Source organism: Castanea sativa, chromosome 1, assembly GCF_040712315.1.
Source record: "Castanea sativa cultivar Marrone di Chiusa Pesio chromosome 1, ASM4071231v1".
Classification (NCBI taxonomy): Eukaryota; Viridiplantae; Streptophyta; class Magnoliopsida; order Fagales; family Fagaceae; genus Castanea; species Castanea sativa.
Window position 1 is genome coordinate 11,414,536 of NC_134013.1, and position 21,220 is coordinate 11,435,755.

At 33.7% G+C, this 21,220-nt stretch overlaps 3 protein-coding genes across 4 annotated transcripts; 1 reads left to right on the top strand and 2 right to left on the bottom strand.

Annotated features, from left to right (window-relative positions):
- The first annotated feature begins 1,486 nt into the window (after positions 1-1,486).
- On the top strand, positions 1,487-6,336 carry LOC142622703 (AP-2 complex subunit sigma). Its single transcript, XM_075796232.1, has 6 exons — positions 1,487-1,691; positions 1,806-1,904; positions 1,987-2,037; positions 2,424-2,597; positions 4,910-4,969; positions 6,034-6,336. Exons 1-6 carry the CDS (start codon positions 1,689-1,691, stop codon positions 6,073-6,075), a joined length of 429 nt encoding a protein of 142 aa, XP_075652347.1. The 5' UTR covers positions 1,487-1,688; the 3' UTR covers positions 6,076-6,336.
- Positions 6,337-9,286: 2,950 nt separating this feature from the next.
- LOC142622931 (uncharacterized) lies at positions 9,287-14,832 on the bottom strand. 2 transcript variants are annotated; one of them, XM_075796497.1, is made up of 13 exons: positions 13,929-14,832; positions 13,457-13,707; positions 13,296-13,353; positions 12,634-12,758; positions 12,306-12,516; positions 11,939-12,224; positions 11,768-11,834; positions 11,624-11,684; positions 11,435-11,501; positions 11,252-11,342; positions 10,785-11,132; positions 10,481-10,705; positions 9,287-10,098 (listed from the first exon to the last, which is right to left on the bottom strand). In XM_075796497.1, the coding sequence occupies exons 2-13, from the start codon at positions 13,565-13,567 to the stop codon at positions 9,643-9,645; spliced, it is 2,106 nt and encodes a 701-aa protein (XP_075652612.1). In that variant the 5' UTR covers positions 13,568-13,707; positions 13,929-14,832; the 3' UTR covers positions 9,287-9,642. The 2 variants fall into 2 exon arrangements, with proteins under 2 accessions (XP_075652612.1, XP_075652611.1); XM_075796496.1 differs by lacking the exon at positions 13,929-14,832 and having other exon boundaries at positions 13,457-13,812.
- Positions 14,833-19,644: 4,812 nt separating this feature from the next.
- Positions 19,645-20,405, bottom strand: LOC142622594 (gibberellin-regulated protein 1-like). The gene is made up of 3 exons (XM_075796108.1): positions 20,266-20,405; positions 20,119-20,176; positions 19,645-19,961 (listed from the first exon to the last, which is right to left on the bottom strand). The coding sequence occupies exons 1-3, from the start codon at positions 20,341-20,343 to the stop codon at positions 19,780-19,782; spliced, it is 318 nt and encodes a 105-aa protein (XP_075652223.1). The 5' UTR covers positions 20,344-20,405; the 3' UTR covers positions 19,645-19,779.
- Positions 20,406-21,220: the final 815 nt, after the last annotated feature.

Genomic DNA, 21,220 nt, shown 5'->3' on the forward strand with positions numbered 1-21,220 from the left:
GAAAAACAGTTTTTTTTTTTTCCTGTTCTTTTCCACACTGCTCTTTTATACAATATCACAATGACACTAAAGGCAGACTCTCAAAAAATACGTTATATTAGGAATGAATAGACCATGAAATAGAATTCTAGTGCTGATAAAATGAGTTTTAAGTATTAATTATTTTCAACATCTTCATGGAATATATATAAATTTACCTTCATGGAAAACAACTATTAATTTGACTCAAAGCATTATGATTCTCTACCATCATAGAGTCTCGACTCAAGTCTTTATAGATCTTGTGCCCTCACTTTTTCATTTCAAATAACAAATTACTATCTAGTTACTCTTTGTTTGAAAGCATGGTATAACAAATCTTTTAAGACCTGGTTTTCACTTTATTCATTTGACATCTACAATGGGTTGACCTATTTTCATGATTATCTCCCTTTCTACAAAGCTAATCTTCGGTCAATTATAATTAGAGTTCTCATTAAACCCATTTGTTCTAAGCTAATTGCAGGACCCCATATCTTTGTGCTCTGCAGCAGGACAACTCAGATGATCTTAAAAATTTCGGACCAATCCTGTATGATATAGCTAATAATGCATTTAGGATTAAAGTTGTGAATACGAGTACATATAAATATTATATGTTTATAACTTTATATATACAAGTATAAAATATATTTATATAGATTTGATTTTGGATTGTGTAAATTTATAAGATAGTATCTCTTGTAACTCAATCGACATCTCTTGTATTTTTAACTAAGGCATCTAGGATTTAAGTTCTCATTTCCTTGTCAACTCTAATATTATTATACTTTTATAAATTCTTAAACGAAAGTTATTATATATCATTCATGGTTTTAAAAATCAGAATGGTCAAAGAGCTAGAATAAGGGATTGGTTCTTAATTTTTACTGGTTGGTTTGGTTTTTAAAGTTGTGATGTTATTAACTCTAATAATAATATGATTAAATTATGAAAAAAAATTTACTTATAGCATTTGCATTGGATGTTCTAAAAACATTTCTATTTTAATACACTAAAAAGTTACTTTATATATTTTTACATAGCATTAAACATTATACTTTACATCACATCTTATATTCTTCTATGTAACACATTAAAATAATATATATATATATATATATATATAATATTAAAATAACATTGACTCAAAACACAACCCAAAGCAAATGATAACTAATTTTTTTTTACAATTTTTTATATTTTCCATAAAAGTAGAATAAATTTTTTTTAATTAAAATAGTCCACTAACAACAACCCATGAATTAAAAAAAAAGGAGAGAGAAAATTGAAAGTTGAATTAAAAAGAATTTTTTAGTTATTGGCATTGTGCACAATGTGTTTTATTAAGAAGTAGTATTTATGACGTTTATTTTTAATGATAATTCTTTATCACCCTGTCAAGATTCGAAATCTAAATCTATTATTCAAGAAACTTTATCTGTTGACCTATCCGAAACACAAAAATAAATAAAATTGGCGCACCGTTGATTGGTCTGATTTTACATACGCGATACGTTACGGTTTTCACCCGTTGTCTCTTCTCGCAAAGACTTTGAACCTGCGACTGGTACTTGAGCTGTGCCCTAGATTTTCGCTCTCTCCAAAATCCAAATCCATTTCAATTTCTAGCTCCTCTCTTGCTTAATTTCCTTCGTTTTCATTCAACAATGGTAATCCAATTATCACTTTTTCATATTTATTTGTCTCTGATTTTTTCGTTGTTCAAAGAAAAATGAGTTTCAATGTTGTTGATCGTTTCGTTAAAATCTTTGTGAATTTGGCAGATCCGGTTCATTCTATTGCAGAACAGGCAAGGAAAGACCCGTCTTGCCAAGTACTACGTTCCTCTCGAGGATTCCGAGAAACACAAGGTCGAATACGAGGTATGATCTTCATGTTTTGATTCTAGTCTATAAATGTTTTTTTCGATTTTTCTAGGGTTTTGAATTTGATGGGTTTTTGTAGGTTCATCGATTGGTGGTAAACAGAGATCCCAAGTTCACGAATTTCGTCGAGGTCAAAATTCCCTATGCTTTGACTTAGTTATGGAGAAATTGTTGGGAAAATGAATGGGGTTTAGAACTTTGATTCTCACATTTCATATGTTTGTGACCCAAGAAATTAAAAGCACTTCATTTATAGTTTGGCAACTAAGTTTAATCTGCTGGCTGAAAATTGTTTACTCCATTGCTTCTGTTAATCTGCAATTCGTCGCAATGTTGTATGATGTTTGATGGAATTGTGAGTTTCTTTCATGGTTGTTATCAATGTGTCAATTAGGCTATAGTTGGTTCTGGCAATGGCTGGGTTTTATGCTTTAATTTTCTTTATTGCGGCTTGTAGTTAATATATTATGAAATTATTGCTAAGTGCTGATAATGTGATTATTATGCATTTTACAGTTCCGCACTCATAAGGTAATCTACAGGCGCTATGCTGGGTTATTTTTCTCGCTCTGCGTCGACATTACTGATAATGAGTTGGCTTATTTGGAGTGCATCCATTTATTCGTGGAGATATTGGATCATTTCTTCAGCAATGTGTGCGAGCTAGATTTAGTTTTTAACTTCCACAAGGTTTGTCGCTTATCAAGATTTTTCTGTGCAATTATCTGCAAAGAAGTATTTGTCTATCGATTTTTCTTGTATATGTCTATTGATTCTAGTGTCTAGCACTTCATGCTGTTACAAAAGTATCTTCTGAAATAATATTTCCACCTAAAGAAGTATCTAGGAAAAAGATGGAAAGTCCTACACAAATAAGCATGTTTATTGAATAACAGTATTGTGCACGTGAAAGTGTCATCTGAAATGGTGCTTTCTTTTTGGACTAAGAAAGAAAAAGAGCCCTTTCTATATCTAGAAATGTAATTATTAAAAAGAATGCTTTCAATACTATGATCAAAGGTTTTTTAGGAAGTAATGTTTTTACTTTTTAGACATAGGTACCCAAAAAATAGGAATGCTATGTCAATGGCCATTTCTAATAGATGCAATAGAACTCCTGTTTGAATAGTTCTTTTAGAAATAAATATTTCATTGAATTGCTATTTCAAGTGGTGCCTTTAAGAGCCATCTTTCATGTACATTAAGTGTGCTATGAGCATTAAGTTCATGTCATGTTGCACTAGTGATGAGTGAGCTCACTAAATTGATTTAAGATAAAGCCCCTTATTGTATGTTTTTTTGTAGATGATATAGTTGTTGTGACCCCTATACATCTGAGAAGTCCCCCCCCCCCCCCCCCCAATTCTTCCCCAATCTTCAACGCTACCACACGTCTCCATGGCCTTGTCTCCTCCATCCCAAACCGCTATAACCATTTCCCCAACAAAACTTTATTGAACGAAGTGATTTTCCATATTCCTAAACCACCATTGACCATAGGAGCACACACCTTATCCCAACCCACCAGATGCAACTAGGGTGTATCACCCATCCCATCCCACAAGAAATCTTTTTGCAGTTTCTTAATCCTATTAGTCACTTTTGTAGGAATAGTGAACAAAGGAAAAATGAAGAAAATTGTTTAAAATAGGGTAACCCGGACTGATGAAAAAAATGAGGGAGAGTTATTTGAGATGGTTTGGTTATGACTTATGTGTATTAGAGAGTGATTAATGTACAAGTGAGAGACAATGACTGATTCAATGATTCAAGTCAAGAGAATGAAAGGGTATAGGGAGACTTGAAATAAAATTAATAGATGTGAGAAAAAAAATGATATGCTAATAAGGAGGTAACACAGAGTATGACTTTGGATAGAATAGAATGAATAAAAAAAAAAACATGTAGCCAACCTTGACTAATCTATTGAGGATCTATAACCGACCGCAAATTTTGGGATTAAGGCTTTTTCGTTATGTTGACAAAGAATTGCCAAAAGTTTATGCTATTTGAAGAGTCATCTTTGCTTATATCACAAAGGTGCTACTTGAAATAGTGCTTCTGTGAAATAAACCTTGCAAACCATGAAATTATTGTTTCATATATCATGGAACACTTATAATGTATCAGAATATGGCTATCAAGAAATTTTGTTTTAAAACTGTGATGAAAGCATTATTTGAAATAATTATTGAAGATAAGAAACAAATTCTGTATAATTTGTCATTTCTAAAGGTTTTGTTTGAGTCTTAATAAGCGTGGTAAAATATTGCTTTTAAGACACAAAAGTTGCTATTTTCAAAAGCAATTTTCACTTGTTATAATACTTAATTAGAATCTAAATGCTTTCAACGTTGTGATTAAAACATAACATTGACTAATCTTTGTCGAAAAAAGAAATTCCAAAGTATATGAAGTATTGGTTCCAGATGCTAGATGGTCCATGGAAATTTGCTAGATTTTATATCTTACCATGTGTGGAAATACTGACAATGAGTTAGCAAAGTTTACCCTGCTGATTAATTAGCATGTGTTGGTATCAAAGTCTCCATTGTTGAAAAATGATTCTTGGCAGTCTTGTGATGCCCTTACACTAAAACATAAAATACAATCTCTAATTCCCTTCATGTTAGGTTAGTCATGCTGCACAATGCATGTTCATATCCAAAACATCATTTCTCTTACAACCTGTGAGTCTTCAACCGTGTGGGGTCCACATGTTTGTGAGATAGATGATGTATATATGGAATGCACTACATACCATTTCAAGCGACCATAAAGTATCTTTATGTTATATAAACTCCTGTTGGAAGTTACACAAGATCATAGAGGATATTGTTTGATCTGGAAAATATTACTTTATGTTCCACCCATAGCCTCAGCTTGTCTGTTTTTGGGAGAAAAATGAGGGGGGCAACAGATTGGGGTTTAGTGTATATCTGTTCTTATCATTTCATCGGCAATAATTATTATAGTGATCCTTCTTTTGTTTTTTCATGAAGGTTTATCTGATACTTGATGAATTCATTCTTGCTGGGGAGCTCCAAGAAACAAGCAAAAAGGTTTGCACATTCCTTCTCCCCCCCCCCTTCTCTCTTTCTTGTTTTGGAGGCAACCACAAATATGTAGGGGTGGCAATATTTGACACAACACACTTTTTTTGTGAGTTAGTGTTTAGTGTAAATGGGTCAATTTTGTCTTGACGTGCTTAACTTGCAATTTGCTCAAACAGGCCCAGTTAAATTCGTGTCAACACAAGTTGTGACCTATTTTGACACCATCCTATTAACCCATATAAATAAATGTCATTTTATCAGACATAAATTTGAATTTTAAAAATAGAACTGAGTAATTAAAAGAATTTTAATATTTTTATGATAAATTCTTCATTGAAACTCCAAAAGTCCTTAACCCTTTTACCCAAAACAAAGAAACAACTCTCAATTCATTTTATCTTTTTTAGACTGTGTATTTCTAAATTAGGATAAAACTTCATTGGGTTGAGACAAGATAAGAACTTTTATTCTACTTATCAAAAAAATAAAAATAAATAAAAGATGAGAAATTTTATTTTGTATGCTATAACTTTAATTAAGGTTATTATGAATTAGAATTTTTGTTTAGATTTTTTTGTTTGTAATTATTATTATTATTTGTTGACTTACAAAAATAAAAAACATGTTAATTATTTTGGGTCATGTCCTTTAAATTTTCTTTAAATGGGTTGTATCCATGTCAATTGAAATACAACATGTTTATTAATGGGTTGGAATGGATCTTGTTTCTTGTCAACCTAGCATGAACTAAGTATCAAATGTGTTACGTGGGTTGTGTCGTGTCAACCCACTTAATAAATCAACCATGTTAAGGTTCAAGTATTTTGTTTCGTTATTAAATGAGTTGGGATAGGGTTGACCCATATAATATAATACTCTTATTTTGACATGACACAAACACAACCCACCCAACATGAATTGCCACCCTGTCAACCTTCCTTACAGAGTGGTTTTCTGATTCTCTCTTATAACTTGGATGCAACTAATTTTGGCCTTAGATGCAAAATATCTGTATGCATAATATGACTGAAGAATTTGATCATATTGCTAATTGTTGCTTTGACTTGCAGGCGATTATTGAAAGAATGGGTGAACTGGAAAAGTTGGAGTGAGACCTTATTCTGAGGAGCGTGTTATAGGAGTGTCATTTTTCTTTCCCTTTTTTTCCCCAGTTGGTTTCTATTTTGTTTACAAAATTCATACTGCGGCTTTCATCTTGTAATATCAGAAAATTGTTCCTTCCTTGTTCATTTCTCTAATGTGTTTCTTCTTCTTCACTTTTCCCCATGTTGCTGTTAGTAACATGGGTGGCTGTAAGTCATATTCAATCAACAAAGGCAATATACATAAACGCAGCAGCGCTTTGTGCACTATCCAAATTCTTGTGTGTGTGTGTGCGTGCGTGTGCGGCTGTGCACACCATCCAAATTCTTGTATGTGTGTGTGCGGCTGTGCGCGCGTGTTTTTTCTCAGAATGACATCATTTGAAATTGTATGGCCAGATTCAGCACCTTAGCAAAGTTGGTGCTATCCTGTGAAATTCTGCAGGTGAGAGAGTCGTTTTCCTGCTACATCACATTCATAGGTGTTGTCCTCATGATATGTCTTGATAAAATTTTAAAAGCAATGTTGATTTCACACTTATACATAGACGTAGTACACAATTTTAGTTTAAGAAACTAATGACCTGATTGGTAAGAGATTTATAGTAACGTTGTTTGTATTTTTTGAAAATACGTGTAGGTGAAAAAGTGTGAAAATACGTGTAATGTTTAAATACTGAAAATTGTTATTTAAACAACAGTAAAAAACGGGCTGTAAAGTTCACACTCATACATATAGTACACAATTTTAGTTACAAAACTGGAATGTGTGCACATTTCCTGAACTTTAAAACATAAACATTTCTTTAGCCATGACTTTATGCTTGGTAGTTGATTCTCTATTTGAGGCAAACGGTTTTTTTCCCTAGGTTTCTGTGATTCTTGAGATTTACAAGTTGAAAAAAGAGAAAATAAATAATAAAACAAATGAATAAGATGAAGGAAATTTTTTTTTTTTTGAATATGGCATAACATTTTAAAAACTGGAGCTTTGCAATTCTACTTTTGCCATATAGCCTGAATTAAAAATTGAAAAGAAAAACCTCCAAGTAAACTAAATAAATTTTCACTTATAACTATGTTATTATTAAACGTATAATTTTCATGCTTAACAACCTAACATAAACTCTGCTTTAAAAAATAATATAATAAAGCATTTAACTCAAAATCTAACTTTCTTTTCCCGTTTCATTTTTTTTTTTTTGGTTGTGATAATTGACTTAGAAGCAAATATTAAAAGTGACATGTAAAACCCAACACTCTACTCAAATGTATCAGAATTTGAAGAGCTCTACCTATTGTCGATAGCCATTGGCATTCAAATTGGCTGTAAAACGCCAAGTCGGCCTAGGTCGAGGGGTGGGTCAGGTTTCATATGTGGTTGGAGCCTTGGAGGGTTCTATGTGTGATTGTGAGTGTTATATAGTATTTACCGTGAAAGTTTGTGTCTAATTTTTTTTTTTTTTTTTGTACTTAGAGAAAATATAAACATTACACTAAATTAGATAATGAAAAAAAAGTAGGATACTTCATCTATAAAAAAATAATAAATAAATAAATAAATAAACTTTGAGAAAAAAATTCAATAGTTAAAAGATAAAAAATTTTGAACCTGGTTTCTTTTGAAAATATCAAAAAGTACTTATTGAACTAAAAGATGCTTAGTCACTTTTATAAGGAGATGACATTGAATTCCAAATATTAGCCAAAGGCCCAAAAAGCAAACCCTGGTTTGAGGTTTGTGATAAAATATATAAAAATAATAATTGATGAAATTCCTATTGTACCTTCCCTATTTTGAAGGACTAAATTGACCTTGAAAAGCTGTGACCACAACCTTACAAATTCTATCTTTGATGTTTGGAAGTACCAACCTGCACCGTTGAACTCATTACCAATAAGTTTGAATGTGGTACTTTCAATGTGTTCTAGTCCAATAAGTTGATAGCTTGTTTAACAAGTTTGGTAAAACTCAGCCCAGTTTGCGACAAAACTCAAAACTCCAACGGACCAACCCATGACCACGACCATGACCATGACCATGTTAATTAAAAACACAATTTTTTTAATGAACAAAAAAGGCTCATACGTGCGTGCAGTATCATTGTCCTGCTCGTTGAAACCCAAATTTTATGGCGTGGGATCACCGAAATTGTATGGGCTATCCAAATTAAAAATACATTCTTAACCTTGAAATTTGGGTTCTTTTTATTTTCACTATTTCCATTTCAAAATATTTTATTTTGATGCTTGATGTTTAATTCCAGTTTCATATTGATCATGATATTAATTTTTGTTAGTAAACAAACGGTTAAGTATTCTTTTTGTTTAACAATTTCATTAAATACTAATTCTAAGGGTCTGTTTGGTCTCTAAGTTCAAACTTACATTTTAAACATTAAACACATTTTCACACAATTTTTCACTCACACGTATTTCAAAAAATTACAAAAATTCCATCTCAAACTATAAAAATTTCATCTCAAACTACTCTATCAAACACCCTTAAAATAATGTTAAATATAGGGATTTTTTATTTGTTGCAACTTGCAATTGGCAAACAAAATTTGGCAGCATATGTAAGAATTGCATGGCAAACAAACACGCCCCGGGCCCACACTACGCAAAGGTGCTCGAAAAATTTAATGCTACAAGGCAAAAGTGGCTTGAAAAATTTGTGACCACTCCATATCAGTTTGAGACTTTTATAGCAAGAAATAAAGATCATGGTTTGATATTCTCATCCAGTGCCGTCCAACCTAAATTCTGAAGACAAAAATCACAAAATTAGGCAAAGGGAGTAAAAGAATACACTAACGCTCTGTTTGTTTTGAATATGAAATTTGTATATTAATCCTTTCAACATAATATGGGGAGGAGATTTCTCAGTCACTTAAGGCATAATTCCTCTATGAAACGACAAATTCTATTGTTATATAGGATGGTACATCATCAATAATTGTTACATTGTTCTACCATGTGTGATGGGAGTAATTCATAGACTAAAATGACAGCATCCAAAAATTGTGTTCTTTTTTGACATTCCCTAACAGGACCCGTCTTGTGATTGACTGACTAACCTAAAGCCAGAAGTCCACTGAAGTTGTTTGAGACTCATTCTATGCCTAAGTCTAACACTTCGATTTTTTTAAAAAACTTTCCTGGCCTTCTGTTTATTCTTTAAGGAGCTAGCGTTAAACTGAAATAAGGGAAGCACCAATTGAACATAATCTTAACCATTCTATTTAATATCATTGTTTGTAAAAGGACATGAATGTGGTAAAGCTCATAAAAGGATTATTCTACAAAACTTAATCATCATCCTAGCAGCTGATAGGTCCAGGTTTTCACTCCGCCTAGAGGTCACAGCAAGTTTCCTCTGCTTGCCTGGAGTGCTCTTCTTTTCTGATCATTTGATATTCGGAAATTGTTATCAATCAAACCTTGCATGTATCATCACTTATTTGATCATGCCAAAGTTGAGGCATCAAGTCCCAAGTATGAACAGAAAGAATTAACGAAATAATGTGTTACCCATCCTTATGTCCCATCAAAGAGCTGTCAACGCGACTCACATCAAAGGCGCTCATTGCAGAGTAATTGCAATGGTAATGCACCACTGGCATGGAAGCCACCTCCGGTCTCTTCGTAGACTGAGGGGAGAAGGTGGTCTTGCCTTTTTACCCGGGCATGGGGCAATGATGAAGTAATGTCCATGAGGTACTGCTGCTGTTGAGAGAGTGGCGTGTATTTAGGGCCAAGTACTTCTAGTGGTGAAGGGGGTGGAGGGAGAAGGGCGTTGGAACATGGGATCCGCATCTGAGTGTCTTGCCTTCCCTGTTGCCAGCTCTGAACTTGGGACATGGATGTTGAAGTTCCCACAGGCCTGTATTGAGCTGCCAGCTGGGCAGTCCAAAAGAGTTGATGCTGCTGTTGTTGTTGCGGATGCTGCTGTTGTTTTGTCAAGGCTGCAGGACTTGCATTAGAACCACATAGTGGACTGCCAAGATATAGAGGTAGCTGCAGCTGGACCTATAAGCAAGCATGACAACATAATTTTAGAAATTTTATTAGCTAACATGGTAAGAGCTGCAACAGTTAGCAACAAAATCATAAGTCATATGATAGAATATAAGTTTCTGCTATTCGCAAGTTGGAAAATTTAGATGGGTTCGTGTTTACATAATTGGGCAATCCTATATTAATTGTCTTATTAGTTGGTCCTTCTATGTAGAGCTTACATTTTGATTCTCTCATTAAGTGGGTGAAAAAGTTGTAATTCCATAAAGTGAGATCCATCAAGCTACTCAAAACCTTGTAACAAGTGCAGGGAAAAGGACATAATATTGGGAGAGTTGCAAAACAATGTTTAACTTGCTAGTGAAATCTCCTACTACAAAAGAAAGAACAAAACCTGATGTGCTGCTGCTGGTGCTACTGAAAGCTGGTCAGAGTAAGCAGAGGAGGTATAGCGACTTTGGGGCATGGAGAAAGGCATGAGAGTCTGCTTTTGAGCCAGAGATTGAAGATAAGGAACTTGGAATTGTGACGAAGAATCTAATCCATTTCCAGCTCTACGAACACTATTCTTAGCTTCCATCCCACCACCTCCAGCCGACAGTGACAAGAAATCAAAACCCTGCCAGCAACCAGAGAATAATAAAAAAAATTGTAATGGAACTATGGAAGAAACCTTGGCAATTGCAATATAAGTTTACCTGCTGCTGTGAGTTGTATGCCCCAGATGCCAGAGCAGCCTGGGGCTGATCTTGATGGAGCCGCTGGTGCTGAAGGCTACCAGTTTTAGCTTCAGATATATTTCTTTCAGCGGTTGAATTGCATACATTGCTAGAAGAAGCAATTGCATTTAATCTGTTATCTACACCTTGAAAGTTGTTAATTGCCATAAGAACTCCTAGACTCGATCCTTCCTGTGGTCTCAATTGATTAGGTTGCAGTGGCAACCTCTCTTGTTTCTCTTGAATGTTTAAAATCTGAATGAGATGACTTATGTGAAAATGAGTGGCGCACCTCTTCCATGGCTTTTTGTTGACAACTTTTGAAACCTGCATAGTAAACCATAAACTAATCGGATGCTTATTATGGAAAAAAACGGAGAGCTTTTCAAAGTTGTGAACAACAGTTAAGATACAAGATAAATATTCATTAATTAAGTCACATTCACCTTTCCAGTTAGAGAACCATTTTCAAAAGACCTGTGTCTGGGGGCAAACGTAGCAGTGTCAAGCCAACCCGGAATTTTAGCACCAGAAGACCTGAGTCAGATAAATGCATTAGGAGATGAGAACCAAAAATCAAAAAAGGTTACATGAATGGGTAAAAATCAAAGAGAATGTAAGAAAATTACTGCAAAAGACCATGATTCCCAACACCATGTGATGCCTCAGAAGACAAGCCTGGCCACAATGCTGGACCTTTTGATAAAAGAAAAAGTATGATAGTGTCACAATACAACCCCAGAATGCCACTTTTGCAACTGAAGCAAAAATCCAAAAAAATATGATAATGAGACCATCCAAGCAAGCTAATACTGTACCATTTTTCTTGAACTCCTTGCTCACATTTTGTTGTTCTGGTTGACTTCCAATGGTTATGACCTATAAAGCAACCCAAAGCCACCTTTAACTTAAGATCTAGCTGACTAAAAGAACATTTAGTTAGACTAGGAAATTATGCTTACTGGCCCCAGTGCAATCTCTGGTTTCACATCAATTATTGGGGTCCCTGGTTGTGTGGGTGGCTTTAATCTGCAAAAGCATAAAACATATAGAAAGAATTATATCCAAGGAATGTCATAAATAAGAAAAGATAAGAGAGCACTAATACTAAATAATCTTTAAAAACTACCCACCTAGTATCCAAGCTTAGATCAGAATAGCGCAATGGATTTTCATTGCTACTTTCACTATTAGCCAAGAATGACATGCTGTGTAGATTCAATTGATGACCAGAACAATCGGATTCCATATGAATTTTCTTGCTTTCGGGCAAAACATGTTTTTCTTGAACACTGAGTTCATCCAAAGAATCTACTTTTGCAGTTTCTTCAGGTGAACTTTCAAAATTAGACGACAGATTGGCAGCCTCAGCAGTTATCAAGGGGGTGGAGCTCAAGTTGTCATTTGTAACTGCAGAATCTGATAAAATACACAATTTAACAGACCACAACAAAGAGAAAACCAAGACTTAAGATTGTAGAAAGAACTTAATGAACAAACCTTCCAATGTAGGCATTGGGCTCTCTTTTGACACTGGCATTGCTGAAGGTTTTGCTTCCATGGATTCACTGTCTAATTTACTCTTCTCACTTGCATCATTGTTTGGGAACATTCCAGCCAATGCATACAAGGTCTCCACAACTTCTTCCTCATCCTTTGTTATTGGCCCAGTGACATTCTTTCTTGGGAACTTGTCTGAGCCACATTGTTTCTACAACAACAACAACAAAAAAAAAAAAAAAATCCAAGTATATTAAAATTCAAATTCTAAATCAAAAAAGCAAAAAGAAAGGAATTTTTCAATAGTACCAAGATAGAGGGGACTAACCATGTTCAGCTTGGATTTCTTTGCTCCATTCTTTATGAATGATTCCACTCCACTGATTTTATAGTTCAGCTTCTTTGAATCCGGTAAAGGTTGAGAAATAGATTCGCGATTGCGCTTCTTTGTTGCTGTAAATTCAAAAAAGAAAATTCCCAAACATTAATTCCCCCCAAAAAAATACCCAGCAGTACTATACACATATTCTTTTATAATAAAAATTAATTTATAAAACCTTTTGATTCATTAAAAGCTAAAGTATCTCTTTTAGAAAATTGAGACTCAGAACAGAATGAATCAAAATCTAAAACACCATTATACTAATTAATTTTAAAAGAATAACGTACCATAAAAGTTTCAGCATCAACATACTATTAAATAAGAATTAAATGAGAACACACAGAATCTTGCCTCTAGAAAAAGCAAAAAGCTTCAGTTTTGCTTCAGTCCTAATCCACATACCAAAACAAACAAAAAACTTCCCAGAATACCCACCAATCAAACAAAAAAACAAAAAACACTCTAAAATTTAAACTTGAGGCTCTAAGAGATTCACCAAAATAAACAAAAACCCACCTCAAAAATAGGATTACAGAGACTCAGACCCCAATTATACCCAAAATAAAAAAGGCTAAAATCTTCCATTTCCTAATTCATGACCCACATACCTGACCGTAATTTTCTCGGAACAGAGGCATGATCAACGCCATTGCAGTCATCAAAAAACTGTACCCAAAAATTTTAAAAAGAAAAAAAAAATGGTTAAGCATTAAAAAAATATGAGCAACAATCTAGGACTAAACTTAACACACTCATTAAAATAATCAACCTTTTTAGGAACCTTAAATCTCTTGCTAGAACCAATTATACTCAAACAAGATTCTTCTTCTTCTTCTAAGCGAAGCTCATCTTCATTGTCAGACATATTATCACAACCCATTTCGCAGTCTAGGTAATCGAAGCTCGAGCTTGTTGTTGTAGTAGTAGTACCAGCAACAACACTCAATTCTCTTAGCCTCTCTTTCTTCGATCTTTCCGAATGTACAACTACAAAGTCCCCACCAACACAATCTTCCAACCCTTCAAAATCACACAAACATATAAACTTTTTTTCAAGAGAAACGATAACAATGATAACTAAGGGACAGACACACATAACCTGCGAAGCCTTATCACAAAGCCAAAGCAAAAAAACAACGAATACGTAGACAACGACAAGTAAAACCAAAAAAAAAAACAAACGGGTTATTTTATTTATTTTTGCTTTATTTTGTATCTTCTCGTGGTTTTAAGTAATTTACCAGAGAAGTGCTTCTTGTTGTTGTTGTTGTTGTTGTGGGACCTGGTGAGAGAGAGAACCTACTAGCTACACGCCTCACTTGGCGAGCTTTGTCCATTTCTTCTTCTTATAGCTATTAACAACAACAACATCATCATCTGCGTTTGTTTTGAAAACTGCTTTTATGGCTCACAATACCACACACACACAAAAAAAAACGCTCAAACTCAGATCTAACTTAACTATTCTTCAATATCACAAAGTTAAGAGTAAATTATATAGTTTCCCTTCGAAAATGTGAATGATGAGAAAGAACGTAAAGAGAGAGAAGAAAATGTATGAAGATAGAAGAAGTCTCTCTTTCTCTCTCTCTCTCTCTCTCTTTTTTTGTGTGTGTGTGTGTGTGTGTGTGTGTGTGTGTGTGGGTTTGTTCGGGTTTTGAGTATATAGCGAAAAGCTAGGCGTAAAGAGAAGCGAAAAAGTGGCGTTTGGGTTTTCCAAAGAAAGAGAAAAATCAATATACTTAGTTAGTTGCCAGATATCTCTCCGTTTCTATCTCAGGCTCTTTTTTCTCTCTCTCTCTCTTTCTCTGAGTTTTAGGATTAGATATATAGATATAGATATAGAGGTAGAGCTAGAGCTAGAGCTCGTCGGTGAAAAACAACCACAGTGATGGATTAAAGACAAAAAGCTAACGAAGAGACTCTCTGTACAAAAGAGAAAGAAAGAAAAAAGTGCAATTCGTTCCCTCGTGTTCAGAGAATCAGGTTCTTTGTAAATTAAAAGCAGACCTACAGAGCCAGACACAGAGAATGAGAGAGAGAGAGAGAGAAAAGAAAAAAAAAAAGGGTCAGATATAGAAAGAGAAAGTTAAATTTAGCAGACCCAAAAAAAAAAAAAAAAAGCTGGGTTTGAATAATGAAATCACATTCAATAAAATTAAATAATCCCATTTATGGAGGTATCTCCTAAGACCAAACCCGTATCACTGAATCCCATTAATTCTAATATCAAATATTCCCAACCAACACACTCTTTCGCCGTAATTACACTGAGAGACTCTCTTATTTTCCTACGAAAAAAAAGCAAAATTCATAACCACCCTAGATGTTAAATTCAACTCTGAATTATTAAGTAAAATCTGATACGACACAAATGCGACATGTATACGAATACTTTAAGTGAAGCTTCGGTGCTCTATAAATGATAAGACAATGAAATCTCAAAGAAAAAAATGGTAGAATTTGAAGATAAAGTCCCAAAAGCTATGAAAGCTCTCACATTCTCTCGCAAAAGACGGAAAAACTAAAGCTTTTTTTTTTATTTTTTATTTTATGAATTCTGAATTCTCTTTTAAAAAATGGTATATTCACAATATTTTTACAACAAATCTCAAGTGGCAGATTGTTACTAGTTGTGATGATTGGGGTAAAAAAGTAATTTTTATGTTAAGTTCAAATTTGAACCAATAACAATTAACTACATATAATTTATTGTGAAAATATTGTTAAAATATTATGGATATACTATCTCTTTTCTTTTTCGCTTTTAACTATAAAATCGCGCTTAAAAAAAAGAAAAAAAGAAAAAAAAAAAGTCTCTTTCGGTCTGACGTCATTCCGTGATCGACGGTGCAGATCAAGTGGTCCCTCACAGCCGTTAGATCGCCACTGAGACAAATGGGAAATCTAACGTGTCATCCACGTCGGACAAAGCCTAATCCATTTCAGCTCTCTCGGTCCACGTTGGAGTAAAGTAAAGTAAATTAAAGCAAAAGAGTCAACGCTCCTGATTCGTTCTTGTAAGCCACAGATTGATTTGAACCGTCCGATTGGTTTCCTTCAATGGGGATTGAGACAAGTCTTTTTATGCTTTTAATATATCAGACCAGTAACTGAAAACCTAATCCATTCATCAACGGCTACTATCGCAAATCCTCCGGATCTTCGCCACGTGGCATAGCTCACTATCTCCCCGTACCCAAAAAAATTTTAAAAATGTTGTTCTCTTCTCAAATCTCACTCTTCCTCTGCTTTTTTTTTGATTTCCATACAATTTTTTTGCCTCTGATTTTTGCTTTTGTAAAATTTTTTGGGGAAAGAGGTTACATACTCGCTTACTCAGAGCTCAATAATCGCTGTGAGAAACACGTACCATTTTCAGGCACTATAACAATGAGTTTTCATATGAAGTCAGTTTAATGAGTAAAATTTTTTATTGTTAAAAAAAAAAATGGGATGTTTATATCAAAAAATTAACTGCCATTAGAGTAGATGTCAAACTATTTGTCTAAAAAAAGTGCGAGTTGAGTCCACGCGCCAATTGAAGAGTGAGCTTGAATGATACGAAAATGTTTGTGATTAATTTATGATATTTCACTTATTAGACACTGAAATCTGCGACGTGACTTGTAGAAAAAGTTGTTAGCGACTCACGAGGAGAGGACAGGGCAGTCCTAGCACTCCGCGATTAATAAGTAATGTCATGGATATATAAAAAGGGTCTGCTTAATGCGTGTCATTAACTTATTTATTTTTTAAAAATATTTTATGAGAAATTAAAAATTTTATTTAGAGTCTGTTTGGATAGAACTTATTTTGCTGAAACTGAAAACTGAAAACTGAAAACACTGTAGCAAAATAATTTTTAAATGTGTGAATAGTGCTGTGAGACCCATTTTTAATGAAAAAGTTGCTGAAAAGTAAAATTGTGGGACCCATAAACAGTGCATTTGTGCACTGTTCATGACTGAAAAGTCCAAACTTGCGGCTGGATTAAAAAAAAAAAAAAAAAAACGCGGACGCAGGAAACGCACTATCCAAACTCCACCTTAGAGTATATTATTATGTGCTTTTAAAATACATGTTAATAATATTTATATAAAAATGTATAATTTTGTATTACAACTCAATGTGCAGTGAATTATGAGTGATGAAAATATGTACTCATACAGTCACTATCATTACATATTCATCTATTACAATTTAATACATAGCAAATTATAGCACAAAATTATACATTTTAACGTGTCCATAGCATTGCTCGCAATTAATTGCTGGGATGTTATGATTTTGACTCTTTGGGTTTCTGCATTAAGTGTGGCAGTGAGGGAGTCATGTTTGCTGCGTGACTCGTAGCTCATTTTCTGGTACGTAAACTTGAAGTTACCAAAACACCCTTCATTTTTACTCAATGAGGCAATTATACCCCTGTCAAATTTTCTTTTTCTTTTAGTTGGATGAATGAAGCAAGTATAATCTTGATTTAACAACAATTTAGTGAGCGTTTGAATTGCATTTTGACCACAACATTTTGTGTTTTTGTTTTGTTTATTTTTTTTTTTGGATTAGCGCCTCTTACACTGTTCGTGGGACATGAATAATGTAAATAGGCAAATGAATAGTATTTTTATTTATAAAAAGTAACTGAAAATTAATTTTTTATTATTTTTAGTTTTCAGCAAAATAAATAGTATCCAAACGGACTCTTATAATTTTCGATTGTGCTTATCTTAACTCAAATATCTTGTAGCTTTGGTCTTTTGCTGAATTTCGTTATGATCACTTTTTAAAGAACCTCAACTTTGCATAAAAATAAAGTTTGGTACAACACTCCATATTTCAATTATTTGATTAATGTTACTCCATCAACACAACTATAAAGTTGTAAGTTTTAAAGCAATTGGTCCCATTATAAAAGAGGTCATCAATAAGCTATAGCCTATGGTCAAGTGCTACGTTTTACTTTTATTTATTTATTGATGCGGTAGATATATTTTTTGTATGAATATTGTGACATGGGCATTGTGATTTTGTAAGCTGTCGGTAAGTGAGGTCTTCCTAGGGCAGAGACAAGACAGGACTCAGGAGAGTTTCTCCCTACAACAAATTCAGTACCTTTCCTTCTCTTTTCTCACTCCCATGGCCATGAGTGCCTACTTTGTTAAATGCCTTGGCTTCCATTCCATCCTTGAATGGGAAATTTGATGTTTTCTTCTTGATTGTCATTGTCAAATTGATGTGGTTAAGGTGGTCAGATCCTACTTCAAGAATATTTCTAGATATGGGGACTATGTATTGGCACTTGTTAGATTGTGGTTTTTTAGGCCCAAGTCCAGTTGAGCCCATTAAACTGAATGTCTAATTTCAGTTTAGTGTTTCGTTTTCATTTAAGATTTTGTATGATTTGTTGACTATCATCAATTTCCATTTCCGTTCTCATTTTCTTTTTAATTATTTTAATTTAATTAAATTTTATTTTAATTCGAGCCCTAAGCCTTAGGCCCTAGTTCTGAGATTCACTGAAATTAAATCCACTTTTATTCTTTCTCTTTTCAAACTTATTGGAATTTTAAAAACTATTGTTTTATTGTACTATTATTTATAGACTTCAGCCATATAGGTGGGCCTTATTTGAATATTTATGTTGTGAAGTAACATACATTCAAATTTGACAAACGGGTCAGGTCAATTGGGTTTGTGTCATATTAGATTACTAGTAATATTCATGAGTCAATCTAACCTAAGATGGACTTGCATAAGTAAAAGTTCCGATTAACCTGTTTTCATTGGTCCAAAAACCCCTAGCTATACCGATACTAGTTCTTTGAGTTCGAGCAAGTTACAGAACTCTACATGTACATAGCTTGGTCGGCGTCAAAGGAAGCAAGAGAGCTAAGAAGGAGGAGGGAGTGTATTGAGAATTGATAGTGAGTTCTGTAATAATTTGTGCTTTACAAGTTGGCCTTGCTCAACTTGGAGCACAAAACATTTGGCAAGGGTTGTAATTCTATTATTATATAAAATTAGAACAAAAAAAATAACTCATAAAATAATGTCAAGTTATGGTAAAGCCTGAAAAGTTTATGTAATCAAATATTAAGAGTTAAATCAAAACTATATATATAAAATAGGATTTTTTTGTCCCCTTGCTTTTGGTCGGGCTTCTTTCTTCTTCCCAAGGCATATCATTTTCTTTTATAATTTTATTTATTTATTGGTTCTTGCTCTTGGCATCTCATTGTGGGTTGGGCAATGGAGAGAGCGTAGCTGAATCCATATTTCTGTCATAATATGGACTAAAAGAAAAATGTCTATTGGGCTGGCTACCAAATGGGCCCAATTATAGTCTGGATTAGTCTCTCCCAATTCAGATTTCAATACTATTAAAACTAGGCTAGACCCTTATGGATTATCACGATATTCAGTTCCTCTCCCACTAATATAAAAAGCTTCCTTCTTCATCTTCTTTTTTTCCTAATAAAAAAGTTTCCTTGAAGCAGCCCAAGTTCCTCGGAATTCGAAAGCCACAAAGTTTCCTTGAAGCAATAAAGTATTTTCTATCCAAGTGACTTGAATAGACAGCATACAAATCGAATGAAGCATGTGTTAACACCCTAACCTTAAAAAAAAGTAATTTTCTGTAAAACTCAGTTAATGAATCTGGAAACTCATCTAAATGTCTCATCCATAATTCCAGTAAAATTAAATCCTCCCACCCCAAAGATAAAAAGCTTAACAAAAGCCATAAATAAATAAGAAAGAGGTGCCAAATGCTTGGGAAGTATCATGTTTGTTATATGGATGTGGAGTTGTGGGTTATACTTGTGAAACCCATAAATGAGTCCCACATCGAGGAATAATTCTTATAATATATAATATATTCAACTTTCACAATTACAACTATACAATTTATTTATTACTTTATTTTTTTTTAATTTTAAGCTTAGAGCAACAAGTATCTTTGGTAATCACAAATAATAATAACCGCATGGTACTTTTTGTTCTATTCCCTTAATTTGATGCTTATATATATATATCATCCAAGATATGAGAGAAGCAGCACAATAACATTAAGCAAAGAAGTTTATAACTTTAAGGGCATTTGTGTCTGCCATCGTGTGTAGTCATATTGGCATAGCAGGGACACACATCATAGTTTCCAGAAGTGCCTGGAGGAACACAATCACAACGAGCGCAACAAGTTCCACATGCCCTCTTGCATAGGTTTGGCCTAGAAGACAATTGGCACCTCGCATCACAAGCATCATCACAATCTGTGACCAAAGAGTAATGAAAATGTTTAATCAATTAATTATGTACTAGTTGTTTATTTCAATTATTTATAGTAATGGGTGCTGACTGCTGAGTAAGTATATATATATATATGTGTGTGTGTGTGTGTGTGTGTGTGACTGAATGGATATTCCGTACCTATCTTTTGTGGAGGGGAAGGACTTGGGCTTGGGCTCTCGACCATGGTTGTGATCACCTAAAAAACATGTTATGCAAGAAATTCTTTGAATTAGTAAGAACGCCTGAACAGTGGTAAATTAAGGAACTGGAAGTGAAAATTTTTACCTTTTGATAAGATTCAGTAAGGTGAAGAAGGAGAAGAGAAATGAGAAGTGGAGCAATTAGTGTTTTAGAGATGGCCATGGCTTGAAGACTTGGAAATTGTAACTAAGGCTTTCTTTTGAAGAAAAAAAAAACCCAATATTCTAAAACTGATAAGTATGAAGGTGAAAATTGGGGTTTGTATTTATAGGGAAAGCATGTTAGAACCTGGGCTAATAAAGAGGGTCGGTGCTTTTTTAGTTTCTTACCAAAGAAAGACAGAGAGGGGTAGGTGCATGAGAGGAACATTTTCATGTTTTGCTTTGTACGAGAAAGAATTCTTGGAGGGGTCGCAACCAGTCATTGTCATTGTGGTTTTTAGCAATTAAAAAGATAATGCAAGTAACGGAAATCTAATAGTTAATCTTTTCTCATTTGTAGTAATATTTAGGGTAAATTTCACCATTCACCCTTGAATTTTGTGATAATACCAACTAAGTTCAAAGCATTTTAAAACCTACCAATTTTGTCCTAAAAAGACAATTTTATCCCTGAACATAAAAATAAAAAAATAAAAAAAAATACACCGTTACTTTTTTTATTGCGTAAACTACATATTTAGTCCTTAGCCTTTACACCATATTTCAATTTGGTCCTTAACCTTTCAATTGTGTCAATTTGGTCCTTAACTTTTTAATGTCGTGTCAATTTAGTCTTTGCCATTGTATATTAGATGAAAATTGTTTACATAGCAAATAGCCAAAATAAAGTTTTAGTTTATTATCACATCAACAGAAGCTAATTTTTTATTTTGGTCATTAGACATGTCATTAATTTTCATCCAAAAGATAACTGTAAGGATAAAATTGATACGGTAAAGAAATATTAGGGACCAAATTGACACAATTAAAAGGTTAGAGATCAAATTGAAATATGGTGTATAGGATAGGGACTAAATACGTAGTTTACCCTTTTTTAT